This window comes from Hesperophylax consimilis, chromosome 15, assembly GCF_061612785.1.
Source record: "Hesperophylax consimilis isolate HC1 chromosome 15, BYU_Hcon_1.0, whole genome shotgun sequence".
NCBI lineage: Eukaryota > Metazoa > Arthropoda > Insecta > Trichoptera > Limnephilidae > Hesperophylax > Hesperophylax consimilis.
Window position 1 is genome coordinate 23,661,093 of NC_142850.1, and position 17,418 is coordinate 23,678,510.

Consider the following 17,418-nt stretch of genomic DNA (forward strand, 5'->3'; position numbering starts at 1 on the left):
GTTTGAAAAGGTATTTTGAAGGATCGTCGTAGTCTTGGTACGAAGACCTCTACAGTTCTGGTGATATATTGCTAAAGACATGGGGAGTATTCGAATAAATATTAGTGAGTAGGCGGTAAGTTATACATATAAATGATAACTTCAATAAGTGAGTTCGGTTATAGTGGTCATGCAGTTTTACAAAGTAAGTACATCTAACACAATAACTTCTTGGTATGGGTGCATAAAGTAGTTTAAAATAATAATGGTATAAAAATCTTGTAATACGCATCTCTGGCTCGGCTAGTGATAATATTATTCTGATGTTGATATAATTAGATGGAGGTAGATATCCATATTTGAGGTAAGAGCGGTTAATAATACTATTCAGTTTATATTTGAGTGAAATATTTGTTGACAAATGAGTATACGGTAATTTGCTTACCACGGCGGAGAATATAATTAGTGTGTGTGAGACCGCGATTGTCCGTCGAGTAGGTCTGATTGTCGGGAGTGCAAGGGGTCGCCAACATGCGGTAAAATGTATTCCAGGTTGGTTCTTGAGAAGTGTTGACTGATTTAGAAAAGAATTAGAAAGTTTGTGGGAGAGGGTGAAATGGTAGAGGGAGGGTGAGTGTAATAGGAGTGGATAAAAAGAGGGGGGAAATGTATGGGGAGACACATGAGTATATGAAAAATCCATTTTACGACGCGAAGAGAATGCAGATCGACTCAGGCTATTTTCTTTAGGTCCTCTTCCTTGAAAATTGGTATGGGAGGCGAAGTGGGATTTTTTCTCACAAATATCCTGGTGTTTTTTATCCACGTGAACTGGAATCCCTTCTCCTTGGCAATACCCTTGGCCCGAAAAAGGAGGTTTTTGTTAGAACTAGTCAGATGGTCGTCGACATAGATTTTTCTATCGTCACCAGGGTAATTCAGGTCCTTCGTGCTTATTCCTTTCCTTCGTCGAATTTCGGTGATGAATTCATTTTTACGCGAGCGGGTGGTAAATTTAACAATTATTGGTTTGATTAATTTGGAATGAAGTGGGTCTTTCGCCGAGACTCTGGTGGCGAACTCAATTTCGTTAGTTTTAAAGTTGTGTAAGCCAAGTTTGTTTGCCATCTCTGATAGAATGTTTGGAATGTTTTCATTGTTATCTTGAGGTATTCCTTTTATTTCGACATTCTGTAGTCTCATCCATTGCTCCCTTTTGTTGGAATCTTCTTGTATTTGTTTGATGGTCGATTTAAGGGAGGAAACTTCTTGTTCCAGAAAGTCTACTTTGCTCATTGACTGTTCGAAAGCTTGGAATCTATTGGAAAAGTCATCCAATTTTGAGTTGTTGAAGTCCACAGATTTTTTCAGTTCTGACATGTCTTCCTTGACTTGCTTATTAAGTGTTTTGAGAGAGGCAAGTTCAGAAGATATTTTTTTGATTTCTACCATTACATCTTCTATTGGGTTGGTTGACGTAGCGGATGATTGGAGTGAAGTTTTGCATGTAGTGCAGCGCCAGCTTCTTCTTTTCTCGTTATTAGCCTTTCTGAATGTAGTTTCAGATGTTCCTCCGCATTCGTAATGAAACTGCTTACTGCAGGAGTAACACGTGATGCCGTCGGTAATAGTAAGTTGGCACTTAGAACAGTTCATGTTGAAAAGGTTGGGCACCTCTGGATTGTCGGGCACCGGCGATGAAGTGGATATAATATAGCTGAGTATGTATGTCTGTCAGAGCACGCACGGCACTGCACTGCCACTAGTAGGTAGTATTAAATATGGCTACGCGGAACTGCACCTTACTGGACTTTATAATATTGGTTTCACAGCAAATTAACATCAACACTGTAGAGATTATATAAGAGTCAATTTTATGTGAGTTCACTGAAAAATTTTGCGAGGTTCAATGATACAATTTGATGTTTTAACTGTAGGAAAGCAATTACTTTAAGAGAGCGAAAAATGACGTGTGTGTGACACTGTAATCTGTAATAGTATTATACAATATCAATTCCTTATATTACAATAATTATAAATTAAGTAATTATTACTTCTTATTCATATAGGTTTTAAATCTAACTTGAAATTATTTACTTTTGATGAAGAAGCACAAAACATTTATCGTGAAGAGCAACGGTGCATTTTATGCAGACCTTCGTAATCTTGCTTGCACAAAGTGCGCATCTTCTTCGAGCCTGCTTGGTAATAATAAGATGTGCTGCTTTGTGTGTTCTGACAGCAACGGGCACACTAAATGCACCGCTCACCGGCCGAGATGGTCCCGAAGCGGCAGGTCGAACACCATACTTTATGATTAGGCATTGTGCGACTGCTCGCCGAAAACCCAAATTGTCCAGTTTTTGACCATACGCCCTTGAAAGCAGCCAAGCATTGTTCATACAGACATCGAAAAGCCACATGATAATTGGCATGTACCATTTCTTACCACGCATCCCAATGCGGTACTTCGCGACGCTGTTATCCATTTGGTCTACTCCTCCCATGAATCTATTATACATGGAAAACATATGCGGTTGAGGCACTTCAACATTCTTCTTCTCTTTTGCGCTATAACGCAGTGCTTTTTTCAGTGGATGAACACCCGTCTCGTTGGACATGACCGTCACAACAGCGTTATCCTTCTACTTGCAAGCTATTATATTGTTGACTTTGTCAAGTTTATAATCATAGGTGCCCCTTTCGGCTTTCTTCATGTCTGTAGATTCAGTAAGTGGACATCTTTCGGTTCTATTGTCTCTCACGGTACCAGTACCAAAGAAACAGATTTCACCCAGCTTTGAAATAAGTTTAGCTGACGTAAAAAAATTATCAAAATATAATGAAAAATTTGAATTTTTGAATGAATTTTTCAATGTATTTGCAAAATTTAGAACCACAGATTCCCCAAGACCCATCTCTGGAACCCTCAAGCCATCACGCCCTTGATATAAATCAACTTGGAGGCAATACCCAAGTCAATGGGCCAAAACCCATCCTTTGAATCCAAAACGGATTGGTTTCCCACGGATAAATTGTTTGCATTCGTGACGCCCCAAGTACGGAATCATAGACTCGTCTATGGATACCTCCGCCTCGATAGGAGCATATTTCAGAAAATTATCGTTCAGCTCATTCAGCAATGGCCTTATTTTGCCGAACTTGTCACCTTCCGGTAATTGATTATTATCCGCAACGTGCAAATATCGAAAGATCTCTTCGAAGCGATTGCGGCGCATTGCACCCGAAACTAAAACGTCGTGCACGTCGTCTTATGACTCCCAGAACATTCTTCGGCGTGGGAGCGGCACATATCCGCTTACAAAAATAATGCCCATAAATGTGTACATGTCATCACGAGACAACTCAAAGGATGGTGAATTCTTAGAAACTGCATAATTGACTGAATGTTTTACAATATTGGTAACAACATTTGTATCCATGAAGAATTCAAAAAAATCGGCTGGGTGACTGCCTTCATTCAGTAGGCTGTTGACAAGTTGCTCAGGCTCTAACCTGCCGATAGTGCGGTTTTGCGGCAAATCTCCATCTACCCATTTCCGTTGATCAGGTTGAGCACCTCCCTTCGCCACTCGTTTTCTTCCACCATGAATAACGGTGAACGTTTTTGTCCATTATTATCAGTTGATACGCTGTTGGTAACAGTCGCGACAGCTAGAGGTGGTATTACACTTTCATTATCATTCGACACGCCACCATCATCTAAGACTATTTCTGCCTCAGCCATTAGTTGTTTCCGGCTTAGTCGGTTCGGATCATCACAGTCGTCTTCATCTCCCGAATCTCCGTCAGTTTCTGGCCCATCATCGCCGGGCGGAGTGAGGTATACATCAACGGAGTTTGCTTGGATGTCATCTAAGGTGTCTAGCTCCTCCAATATCTCCAGTGCCGTGAGAGTCCTTCTTGACCTATTCGGAATACATATATTAGTTAGTGACTCATAAAGAAGACAAAATAATAAACAGTGAAAAGTTAGGTTATGGATGAAAAGAACACATATATGCCTACTGGGTCGTTTTCGACCCAGATGATTTTTAACCATTTATAAATAAAATCCTAGCAAAGATTGAAGACTTTCAATGATTCTGAATTGTATGTACATATTATGTGAGTGATTAAAAAGTGCAAAACGCTTCATTATCATATATACAGTAATTAGTACTTACATGTTTATCTTAGGATGACAACTCGCAAAACTGATAGCAGTCAACGATAGTTAGAAACTTTCACTTAGTGACCACAGATGTCACTGCAGTATCAAATATGTTATTGCTTTTGCAGAAGTACCAACCAAGAAATAATTTAAGAGGGAAACAAAATTGAATAAATAATAAAAAGTAGAGAGCAGCTGAAAGTGGTTGGGTCATTTTCGACCCTGTGGGCATTAATGGGTTTAATTATATCTGATTTTATATTGACATGTTTTCTTATTTCTAAAATTTCAAAATTATTTATTTGCGATGCTTTATATACTGTGTGAAGTATTTTAAGACCTGAATTTTTATCAAAAGTGTGATCATTATTCAAAAGATGATCAAACTCAGATTCACTATTTCCATTTAGAGCTCCGAGATGTTCTTTAGTTCTGACTTCAAAGTTTCTATTGGTGCTACCTTTGTAAAAGAAATTACAATCATTCCAATTGAGTTCATAAACTCCCGATTTTTTATTTGATTATCGCTATCTTTATTATTAAGAATATATTTCTTTATTTTGTTATTAGTGTAAAACACCGGTTGAATAGTACCAGGAATGTTTTTATTGCTATCCACAAATAGAATTCTACGCCATTGTTTATTTCTATCTTTAGAAATAGGGTAAATATACCATTTGAAAAGATTATGTTTATTTTTTTTATTTAGTATTTCAACTATCTATTTATTAGAAAAACCGTTATTAAATGATATTTGTTTTATGAATATATTGTTTTATGGTTATATGCTATTTGTTTTTCAGGTCTTAAAATACTTCACACAGGATATAAAGCGTCGCAAATAAATAATTTATATTTTTAGAAATTAGAAAACATGTTAATATAAAAGCAGATATAATTAAAAAGATTTTTTTTATAAACTCTCTTTTAACTATTTTCCCACTCACCTGGTTTTTCCCGTCTAACGATATTGTAATTACTAATTCTGATAAACCCCGCCCACTCTAACCTCTCCCCCTCCTTCCACTTATTCTTTCCAATTGTAATCTATATTTCTTACTCCTGATGAGGTGAACTTCGTTCATGAAACATGTAGTGGTTGTATATAATAAAGTGATGTAAACAAAGTTATTTGTAAATAATAAAAAGGAAAACACTTTGCTTAAAGTCACTTTATTGAAGTTATTTGTGTTTTAATGAAATCAAGTTTAACAAGATTACATCATTTTATCTATTCCCGTTGTATATCAATGCATATGTACGCAATAAAATGGAAACATTATATTTATTGGTCAATTTGTATAGCGCCGCTTTTGTGAGATATCACATCAGGGGCGCTATATTGTAATAATCTATTTACAATATATACTCACCCACTCTCGGTGAATGACCTAATATCTACCTATTAAATGTAACTGTTGTTAATATCACTTAAACTGGGCGAAGTCCAAACAAGTGCCGCCCGCAGGGCCTAGCAGCAAAAAAAGCGGGTTTTTAACTGCTAGTATTTTATTAATACCTTTCTGTTTCCAGGTGAATACAGTTGTCTCAAGGTCGACCTGCTGTTCAAGCGCAGGTTCAGTTACTACCTGATCCATATCTACATCCCCTACTGTATGTTAGTCATCATGTCTTGGGTGTCCTTCTGGCTGGACCAAGGAGCTGTACCAACTCGATTATCACTGGGTATGCGTTATTGATTGAAATAATAACTCTTTATAATGCAGACATGTAGATGATCGCCAGATCGCCATATGGCAACTTCTACCAAAAATCTTTTTCTTCCACGTAATCGATTTTTTCAAATCTTTGGAAGAAGTAACATTACTGGAAAAGCGTGAGATTAAAAGAAATGCTTTTTGTGCATCCCATTTTCTAAATTTTTTTCCGATGTCGACTAAAGTACTAATTTCAAAGTACTTGAATAATAACATTTGAGCCACCTGCCAACTTCGTTTCAATAACAGTGACCTTCCAAGACCCGGGTTAAATGCTTTGTAACAAGACGTAATAAAATCAAGTTCTCCAACCGGATATATCCCATTATCAGTTTTTTTCTTTGGTTCTGAAATTAAACTTTCGAATTACTCTTATTTCTCCCGACAAAGACACGCAGTGTTTTTTATGTCTATTTGACGAAATAAACAGTAGAAAGCAAACAAACTTTTCAAATGTGATGTCGCCGACTCCGGCGGGACGAAGGATAGCCAAAATTATCTAGGTGTTATTCTTCTGTAGTTTTTTAAGTCATTCGTTGGCATTTTTAAACGCATAGGCGGCAACGTACCTATTTACGTGTTCATCTCCACCTCTCTAATTTCTTCCTGTGAAAGTATCGTTCAAAATCTAAACAGGCTAATAAAATATATCACGCTCTCAAAATACGAAATCGATTATAAAATAATAATAATGACAATCTTATTCACATTAAACAATTTATTATTCTATCGTATAGTTCTTACAGATTTCAACAACTGCATAACCGCTGTGGGTGTAATATATTATGTTGGTGGAAGGCTAGCATTAACATGGAAACATGACCCAGGCTGTCGCTCAATGAGCTCAGACACGAGATTGGCATTTTTAATAGCAGCTAGAAACCATTAGATGAAGAAAATTCAAATATATTATCTCAGTTCACGGGCATCAGAAAATATCAGTATCCGCGAGGAGTAGAGGAGCCTTGTTCACCGGGGATTTCGAATGCTCAAAGAATATTTAATTATGAAAAGTTTGTTAAATCATTCCAGGTGTGACCACCGTCCTGACGATGGTGATGCAGTCTTCCAGTATCAACGCTTCCCTCCCTCCCGTATCCTACATCAAGGCCATCGACGTCTGGACCGGCGTCTGCCTCACCTTCGTCTTTGGCGCCCTGTTAGAATTTGCACTCGTGAACTACGCCTCCCGGTCGGACATGCAACGGGAGAACATGAAGAAGAAGCGTCGGGAAATGGAAAGCGCCCAAAGCATGGACGCCGCATCCGACCTAATGGACACTGAAAGCAACACGACATTTGCAATGGTGAGCCCAGACACGGTACAGTATTTATATGTGTGTTTAAACATGGCGACATCTCTACTCGTGGTTTGGCTTTGTATACTTTTCAATAATTTTAGTTGTAATCACATACATAAGTCAACCCTCATTCTATGGTAGATCCGTCGAATCGGCTACTCTCCTAGCTATGGAATTTTACGCTTTTGTGGTTCTCAAAAGATGCCTAGGAAAATAAATAGTAATTCCAAAGCTAAGATTACCTTTGAATTGCTTACCATACAATATATTTGTCACCCGATGGTAGTGGATAAACGAATCATGATGTCACTATAAATAGTCACGGACAATATGTCTACAAATCACAGCAGAAGTATGTCAGCATAAATACGTGTAGATTTAATTGTTTAAGAGTTTAATTGTTTTGCCACATTGTTTCCATCTGCTCCAGTAAAAAGTAGTGTTTTCAAATATAATTTTGGAAAATATACTGAAATTCGTACTTTGATCAAAAACATCCGCGCAATCCCCAGTTTGCTTGGTGATAAAAAATGATAAAATATTTTCACTGGAGGTAGAAGATGGTAGAGTCCTTGGGACGGTAGTTGTTCACTTTTGCAACAACTCTTTAGTCCCGGTCGGTTTGGATCTGGGTGTAACTTTATGATTATGTAATGGGCATCACTCCCCAGAAGCCGCTAATGCGGCAGTCCGGGGACCCGCTGGCGCTCGAGAAGGTGCGCCAGTGCGAGGTACACATGCAGCCCCCGAGACCCAACTGCTGCAAGATCTGGCTGTCCAAGTTCCCCACGCGCTCCAAGAGGATAGACGTCATCTCGCGCATCACCTTCCCACTGGTATTCGCGCTCTTCAACTTGGTCTACTGGTCCACCTATCTCTTCAGGGAGGAGGGCGAGGAGAACTGATGGGTGCCGCTAGGGCTGACGGCACTGTGCGCCTCTCTCTGCATCATCTATGTCCTCATCTTCTTCAATCGTGCGGACGGAGTGGTCTAAGCCTCATTAGCCTCCTTGTAGCCTTCACCCACTCCAAACAAACCACCCACCCACACACACAGTTCCCTCCCGTATTAGTGGCCGATCGGGGACTGGCTCTTTGGTATTTGTCTTCAAGTCCTCTCCATGAGATGGGAAACTAATCACAGCGACAAACGTTGTTTTATCCATTCCATGTTGTACACAGAATAGATATACATGATAGACACTCAATGTTCTGTAAAATACATAAATAACTACTACTCGTATGTTAAACACTCGCATCGCGAGCCTTATACTAAAATAACCGTTATGAATAAGTAATCGATGTATTGAGGATATTAAATTGATGTTACACAATATTAGCACACAAAATAGAGATGTTTTTGAAAACTGGTAAATGTTGACATGTGTTGCAATATTCTTTAAGTCTCGATTTAATTAACTGACATTAATTATATTTAAGTGACTTTTTATATAACATCATTCTTCATTGAGAGCACTTCTTGATACTCGATTATCTATGATAAAATAACTCCGTACTGGATAGGATGTTCTATATTGAATTTCCACAAAAAAATGTACAAAATGTGTTCAGTAATTACTTATCAAATTCTATACTAATATCAACATTTCCCTGCAAAGCTAGAAAAACAAAGTAATTTATTTTAATAATAAATTTTCATCACGTAACTTTTTTTCACTTTTGAAGCCAAAATCGAGTTTATGCGAAACCGCCTCAAGAGTTGGCCTTTTATTTTTTTATAAGAGGCCAACTTGATTCAGTATCCGGGCCTGCGGTGAGGTGGTTTTGGTTTATAACATTTACATACAATAATTCAATTTTGTACATCATTGGTAATATTGTGTCCATTTAATTAAAAAAATATGTGTTTTTTTGGCCAAATTATTGTGAAAATAGTTTACGTTGTGACTCGCTAAAGATTCAACAATAATTCTTATAAATTGCGACTTGCCGGTTGTAAAACTCCCAAGTACTTTAAATCAAATACATTACAAGGCAAACAAAAGAATATTATATTTTCGAATTTTTGTTTTATTTACTTATTGCAAGTTAATCAATTAAAAATAATATATCATATTATGAGTTTCCCAAGGTAAATTCGCTGGAAGGGTATTTCGATTGCTATCTAGATTATTTGTTTTCTTTTATTTAATCGTAAATATGTTTAGTGCTAAAAATGTTTCCATAAAAAAAAAAATTATTTGTAAAATTTGTGTTTTTTTTATTTATTATGTTGATCTAGGTTCAAAACCAACGTAGCTTAAGACAAGTGAGTTAATTATTTTTACTTTAAACCTACATTTCAAATAAATATAAATGAAATAAAAACCTTGTTTTATATCACCTACTTGGAAAAATGCTGCGATAAAAATGAAGCAATAGATTAAAGTGTAGGCAATTTTTTTGTCTTTGGTATAACGGCGGAATAATGGTCGCCATTTTTTTTTTATGAGAATACCGCACAAAAGTCCCAAGAGGCCATTGAAGGAGACCCCACCACTTTCCCAATGGCGTTATAAGGAAATTTGGTTACCTCCTTCACCGCAAACGTCAAGACTCTAATATTTTTATTGAATTAGATAGCTTTAAATTGATTAGCTGGAAGAAATGGGATGTACCTTTAAGCTGTACCCTTTGTACTCTGTATGTTTGTGCAATAAATGTTTTTTTGAATTTGAATTTAAACAAAGCTACATTTATTTTGGACAACTACACTCACACTTAGTATGCAAAGTACTTACACTAATATAAAATAATGTTAAACAATAAAACAGCATTCCTTGTTCCACCGTGTCGAAACTTATAAAGCCATCGTGAGCTCGTGAATTTTGGTGAAAATTAGTGCATTGTATTGAACCAGCGCAAGAGAGAGAGAAAAAGGTAAGTCGGCATATGTGAAATTCCAATCCTCTTGTATTCCGCGGTGCGACGGTGCCTGAGTCCGTCCCGCTTAAGTCCTGCTTATCTGAAAAACCTCTTTGTGCCTTCAAGACTTCGCTGAAGGCGTTGGCTCTGGCATTATCTGCAGCATTTTCCGTTACCAGGTTGACAAGCTCTCTCTTGATTGTATCGATGCTTATCTGTATGGTGAAACGGTCTTCTTTATTAAGTGCGTTTTCCCCTCATGCACCGTTGCAGAGATTATCGTCAGTTTATCGCCAATGGGAGTGATGCGCTCCTCCCCACTCGTCCGTGGCTCATCTACCCAAGTCCTTTTCTGCTTCACTTGGGTGAGAGAAGTCTTCTTACCTTCGTCTCCACTAGCCAATCCCATGAAAACATTGAAAAAAATCAATGTTGATTGAAAAATCAAAACATCTTGACACACTTTATTCTGTAAAGTTTAGCTTCCCTACAGACGACCCTTAAATTAAAATATGACCAAAAACTATAATGCTGTCATTGTTTTCTGGTGAGTAGAAGGAAGCAAAGCTGTATACCTAAATAAAAGGCGCTGTATGTATGTTTGTACCCTACAGACTCAAAAACCACTAGACCGATTTTGTCGAATATTTAACGTTCTTAAAACTTATATAAAACTTTGGCACAAATGCAAAACCACTTAAATAAGCAAAACATTATTACTTCATTTGCACTTTTTTGACGTAGAAAATGACAATTTTCATGAAACACCAAATTAACCAAACTATTCAAAATGAAAGCTAGAGCTTTAAATTCACTATAATTGCCTACCACGAGCTCAAACACAATCCAACAGTTGATTTTGTAAATTTTTTATTATTATTTAATATTTGTATGTTTGACAGTAAATATACAATGTTTACATGTCATACAATATTAAAATGTAAAAAAATAGCATTTCCTCACCGGGAGACAAGGCTCTTTGTTTGGTGAGTGAATTCTAACCCAATTTTAAAAAATCATATTAGTTATTCATAAAATAATAACAAAAAGAAAAACAAAAGATTTTTAATAATATATTTTAAGATTTTTTTATATAATACCTAATAGGTGGATTCTTATACTATAAGCAAATATTCTTTTAGTCTATGAAAAATTTACAATTTTAGTTGAAATTCATGGTTATTTGAGATAATTTTTATATTTAATGGAAGGTTGTTAAAGTAAGTTATACCTAGATAGAGATAGATATTTTGAATGTTTTTGGTATTTTGGTATTTTAACATTATTCTGTTATATTGAATTGTAAATTATTTAACAGCTTTACCTTAAAAATTTGTTAAATTGAATATTATTTATACATTCGGTATATTGTGGGTACATTGAATATTGAAAATAGAACTTCTGTAGAAAATGAAGATGGTTTTTTAATATTACCTTAATTATCAATTTTCGAACTATTTTAATTGGAAATAAATTTTAATTACATACAACAAAATTATGCATGTAGATGACATCGCTGCTCCGCTTTTCCCTGCATTAATTGAATCTATCTGCTAACGGAGCACTCCGCTCAGTCTGTGTTACAAGCACTACTCAGTAGACACTAGTCGGTAAGTCAGTAGCCTTTAATTCTAGCCAAAAGATAAGTTACATCAAATGGGTTTGTGGGTGAATTGTTCACTTCTGTGACTTTCGTTAGTTTTGATGTAATTTAAAGTGCTAAAGTTCGAAATTTGAAGTTTCATAATACAACATTGTTTAAGTTTGATTTCATTGTACGGTGATACTGTGATTCTTGCGCGTGTTATCAAAGTGATTTCATTTTTGATGATGGATTTTGTTGGTGACACTCACATTCATATGTCTATGGTGACACTCTAATTCTACATTGAAATTATTGATAAAGGTAATATTTTCCAAGTTTTTAATATAATTTATTTTTACATATTATTTATTAAGATCTGAAGTTATTCGCAATCGTTTATTGATTAGAGCAAATTCTCTGAAATTCAAATTCAATTCCCGAGATTAATTCTCAGATGAGGGAATAATGTTTTTCTCTTTTATTTTTCTAGTGTAATGTATTATTTAAAATATTACTTCAAATTTTCATATTTATGAATTGTTTTCATACTAGTATTTTTTGTCGGAATTACAGAGTAAGCGACAAAAATTAATCAAATGATCTATAGAATTTTTTTGGTTTTTGGTTTGTTTTCCGTGCATAATCTAGATCTCTAATTAAAAATGAAAATTGATTCCTTGTAAACAATTTGAATGAATGCGTCGAGTTTTGAGAAATAATAAATTAGGGAAAATGCAAGACATGATATACAAACAACGGTTCGTGAATTTAATCACCTTGTAATAAAATTTCATTGAAAGGTTTTGTAATGTTTTTTGAGTAAATACATGGTGTTCGAAAACTACAGGTACAAGCGGGAAACTGGTTAATTTGTTCACATATCAATGGAGAATCAGAAACAGATCTTAATCTAAAAATGTTTCTCATTTCCGATCTCTTCAGATTAAATTCAGTAAACTTTTCCATATTTAGTTATCTTCTTAATCTTATTCTACAAATATAACTAGATTTCTCGTATTGTCTCGTAGGACTGTTATGGCGGAGTACCTCAGCAGATGTTGGCTACTTCTGGCCCTTCTTTACTGTTCATTCCAACAAGTCAGGTGAGCCTCAAAATATTATTGAAAATTTGTCAAGCCAAAACTCCACAGATAATAGTTGCAAAAGTAATACGGAATAAAAGCTTGCCGATTGTTGCGGAGCTACTTTTATTTGATTCACTCGATCGCGCCATGTCTTCTTCGGGCTTCTCCTATTTACCATCCACTTCGTAATTCAATATCCTAATCAGCTAAAAGGATGCTGGAATGCAAATTTGCCATATTACATGAGAAAAAATATGTAATATTACTTATATTTCAATAAAAATAAATTAAAAGGTAATAAGTAATGATAATATAAAATTTATTGAAGGATTTGGTTGACTTTTTTGTAGCTTTGAACTTTGAGTTTTGATATTTGAGCTGTGTGCTTTTAGGTTTTAGTTTTGAGATTCAAGGTTTGAACTTTGATCTCTGCGTTTTATTTTTGAGTGTAAAGCTTTGAAGAAGCATATTTGCCACCTGGTTTTTAGTAATCTCATATTTGGAGGTTAAGTGTGCAAAATTTAATAAGTCTCGGAATAAAACTATAGATTTGAATAAAAATCAAATCCACGCCGCCCGCCCGCCACAAATACACAGATACTTTAATCTAAATAGATGTATAGATAGAAGATATCATCCAATTACTGTGGCGCGAATTGTATCTCGAGAAAAGTGGTAAGTTGATCATCGTATGATGATCTCACTAGCATCACAATTGGAGTTATGTTTGTGAGTTTTGCGAATTGCTCTCTTCCTCTTTGGAATTATTATGTTAAGTGCACCATCATTGTGCATGTCGTGCACAATCAAATTGCTCGCTTCCTCTTTAAAGCGACACAAGACAAATAACGGAGGTTTGCTCGAGGCTTAAATTTTAATTAATTCTCACAAATTCGTAACGGTAATATAATTATTTTTAGAACGATCCCTACGGATGTATGTTATTTATATTTGAGATTAATAAAAACAGTACCTGACCATTGAAATGTTTTATTTAGAACGGTTTGAGATTTTTATAAAACGTTTTTCTTCTATAAAATTAGCGGTAAGCACCAGATTTTATTTTTCTAAATGATGAACTTCCCGAGGGATTCCTCTAGAAACGTTTGAGATTTGTATTTATTGTTTTTGTGTTTAATTCGTAGAACTCCATTTATATTTTTTAAATTTAATAAAAATCAAATTTAATAATATAATTATTAAGTTCTGCAAAGTATTTTTGGTTTTTGTTATTGTTAATTTATTTCATTTATTTATAGCTGCTACATCATTATTAAACAATTAAGATTACATTAATGCGGGGAAAACAGACTTCGAAATACCCCCACAGAATATGAAATCTATTGTCACAATTATTTTTATCAGTAAATCGGTTAAACCGGTAATAAATCATTTTAAATTGAGAGGGGTAAAATAGAATCACATAAATAAGTCGTCTAAACGTGGCTAAAACCACAGTTTTAAAATGGCCTTAAAAGCCGAAAAAGCTGTAACAATAACAAAAAACAAAAAAATACTTGCAGAACTTAATAATTATATTATTGAATTTGATTAATTAATTGAAAAAATAAATAAATTGAGATTTTAGTAATATGTTCAACAGAAATAATTAAAATATACCCAACAGAAAGTTCGATTTTCTAGGCTAGCTAGGGCTAATTCGACCTTAGGTTTATATTATCTATAAATATAGGACAATCTATGGCTTAGATACTAATTTGCCAAAGTCTTTAAGGCGGTAATTAAATCACTATGTTAATAATCATTTTAGATGTAACAATGAAAATATCAACTTCAGGGAAAAGGAAAAACAAATTCTGGATCAGATTCTGGGTCCAGGACGATACGACGCCAGGATAAGACCCTCGGGCATCAATGGCACAGGTAGGCTGAAATAATTTCCGGTAATAACTATCCAATCTGAATTACTCTGTGGTTATCAATTCCAACCAAATTTTGGCCGCCACAAAAGCACAGTAAGTATAGAGATTCGTGCTATTTATTCTAAAGCAATCGAAAAACCTCAGGGGCATAACATGATTTATCATTATGCTATTAGGTAAAACCAGTTAAGACAAAATATGGTCACCCTAGCTCTAAAAAGCAAAGTTACCAGTAACTAATGATAAAGATCCAGGAATGGAATAAAATAAGTTCATTATAGAGTTTACGTGAAATACTAATTAACACTTCATTTTCGATTTAATAACCTTCTAGCTTTCTGAGAACGACTGTTTTGATCTGGAGTTTTGATCAAGAGATAGATGTGAAATTATTCTAGTTCGTTTCTTATTTGATCTTCTCTAATTACCCTGAATAAAAACAATACCAACGGCCGTAGGTCGAAGCCCCGCAGCATTCCAGTTTTAACAAACTCTTCCAACGCCTGGGTGTATGTTTTGCGCTTAATCGGTACATTTCCACTAAAAGATTGCCACTCTCACTTTTCATTCGTCAAATGATTAAAATTATTTGACTAAATTTTCACAAGACTACTTAAAAATTATCAATACAATTATCAATACAATTTCTTGACTACTTAAAAATTATCAATACAATTCACAAAAACAAACCTTTTCATTTCTAACATCAACCTTGAAATGATTGGCTAAACGTTCTTACTCTTTGTAACCATGATTTATTTTACAAATAAAGGTACCGATGTGTATAAAAACAAAAACATGAATTGAAAGCCCACGCACCTATATCTATCTATATCAAACCGTACAAAATCCTTAATTCTTTATTTTTTTCAAGGCGACGATGACGGTCCGACGGTTGTTCGTGTCAACTTCTTTCTGCGATCCATCAGCAAAATTGACGATTATAAAATGGTGAGTGAAACATCGCCAATGAACCCGTTCAGCCCCGACCCTAAGGATATCCATCCATCCAGCTCCGGCATCTTTTTTCCGTACACTACACACGCATAAACCTCGCGACATGTAAACAAACCATATTGATCGAGAAACTGGACTTTTCCATATTGGCTATATTTCTGTATTTAGTAGTCGAAAAGAAATAAACCAAAAACGTTCTTCTTTAATATTTATTCATCTGCGTTCTGAGATTACCCAGTAATTTAATTTTGCGAAACTTTAATCATCAATCGTATGAAAAACTATATACAAATATAATTCAACAAAATTGCAACCCCCGGTTTGGCTAAACTGCTAACTTTTGGACATGGAACCGCAGCGCTTCAAGGACCCAAGTCAATAGCCATGGATAAAGATTATTATGGTAACCATTGTAGTTTTGTGACATCCACGGAAGAGCCGTGTTGAAACCAGAGATTAAATGGATGAATATTCCTTGCGCTAAGGTTGGACGTCTGAAATTGAGAATTTGTCACACATAAATTCTGTTTAACATGATGAAGGGATATGACTAACTTCTTGATGTGTATCCGATTTTTTTTAACCGATTGTTATGTTGTATCTTTTTACAAGTCGAATAGTGTTATCCCCACCGCCTGAGGAACTAAACCTACATCATTCCTCGAAAAACTAAACTGATTAATTAATCAACCTCTCCCATTGCAAATGCACCTATTACAACAATAAAACAGTTCACGTCTTCACACAGTCTTCGTTGGTAGTTTTGATCAATGACCCTTTGAACAATTTATTATTAAATGTTGAGGATCTACCGAAGAATTAAGTGAATGTATTCTACCCTAACTGCATTGCACGTGGATGGCTTATTCGTAACAAACCCATCCTCACCTGAACCTAACCCAACGCAACCCATCCTCACCCATCTTTACCCAACTGTAACCTTTTGATTCATTGACCTTAACTTTGAGGAAACTTCCCAACGTTATTTATTACAACTTAGAGGCCCCTAACCAGTAAAGTTCTCAAAGGTTACATAATAATTCGTAGGCACCTACCCCCTCAACAAGACTGCCAAAAATAAAATAAAACATTTGTAACGTGTTATACCTATTACACGAAATGGAATGTAAATCAAATCAACAAGGAAACGACAGTATAAAGCACATTCAATTGGGTTTGAAAATCATGGGAAATTTGGAATGATGGAAACAGCCTACCTTGAATTCCCATAAATCCCGGCAGTAAGGCTCTCGACGAACTTGCACTGTTCACAGGGTGAAATTTCCTTCAAAACGAGATAATATTTGATATGATTATGAAATTTGCAAACAGATCACAAAGCATGTGAATATACGACTCCAATTCACGAGGACACGACGATTACACCTGCTTGCCACACGACACGAATACGAATTTACTTGCGACAATTTACAATGCAACAAATCATTTTCTTCTTTCCAATGTGGTTAGGCTGTTTTTAAGGAAGGAAACGGATAGCAGGTATGATAGTATATGATGGGAAAAATGGTAGGTATTATCCAAAACTGTTTCAATACTAAACAACATTACTTTGTATCTTCTGTTCTACCTTCTTTAATTTCGAAATATTTTTGCAATTTGCATTTCGCATATACAATAAAGTCCTCGGAATGTTCAGAATACTAACATGAACCTAACCTAGCCCGTCTTAACTTAATCCAGACTAATATATCTCAGCCTAACCTAGCCTATCCTAACTTATACTGCTCTAACCCGTCATGCCTAGGCCAGCATAACCTAATCTAAGCTCTCGTGAGAGTTAGGCCGGTAGTTGCCCGCTTCTGTCACCCAGTCTTCAATCACGAGGTAATATTGTTTTTATAATTTATTTG

At 35.4% G+C, this 17,418-nt stretch overlaps 1 protein-coding gene across 8 annotated transcripts in view; it reads left to right on the forward strand.

The window, feature by feature from the left end:
• The window catches only part of LOC149417515 (glutamate-gated chloride channel-like), a 56,489-nt gene that overhangs the window by 31,679 nt on the left and 7,392 nt on the right, over positions 1-17,418 (forward strand). For 3 of the 8 annotated variants that reach the window (XM_089640360.1, XM_089640358.1, XM_089640359.1), the window contains exons 8-10: positions 5,687-5,839; positions 6,904-7,178; positions 7,844-9,431. In XM_089640360.1, coding sequence (XP_089496486.1) covers positions 5,687-5,839; positions 6,904-7,178; positions 7,844-8,077 — 662 coding nt within the window. In that variant the 3' untranslated portion in view covers positions 8,078-9,431. Of the gene's footprint in view, positions 1-5,686; positions 5,840-6,903; positions 7,179-7,843; positions 9,432-11,618; positions 11,944-12,650; positions 12,726-14,478; positions 14,592-15,464; positions 15,542-17,418 lie in introns of those variants that run through there. The other 5 variants (XM_089640361.1, XM_089640357.1, XM_089640365.1 and 2 more) reach the window with 4 other exon arrangements.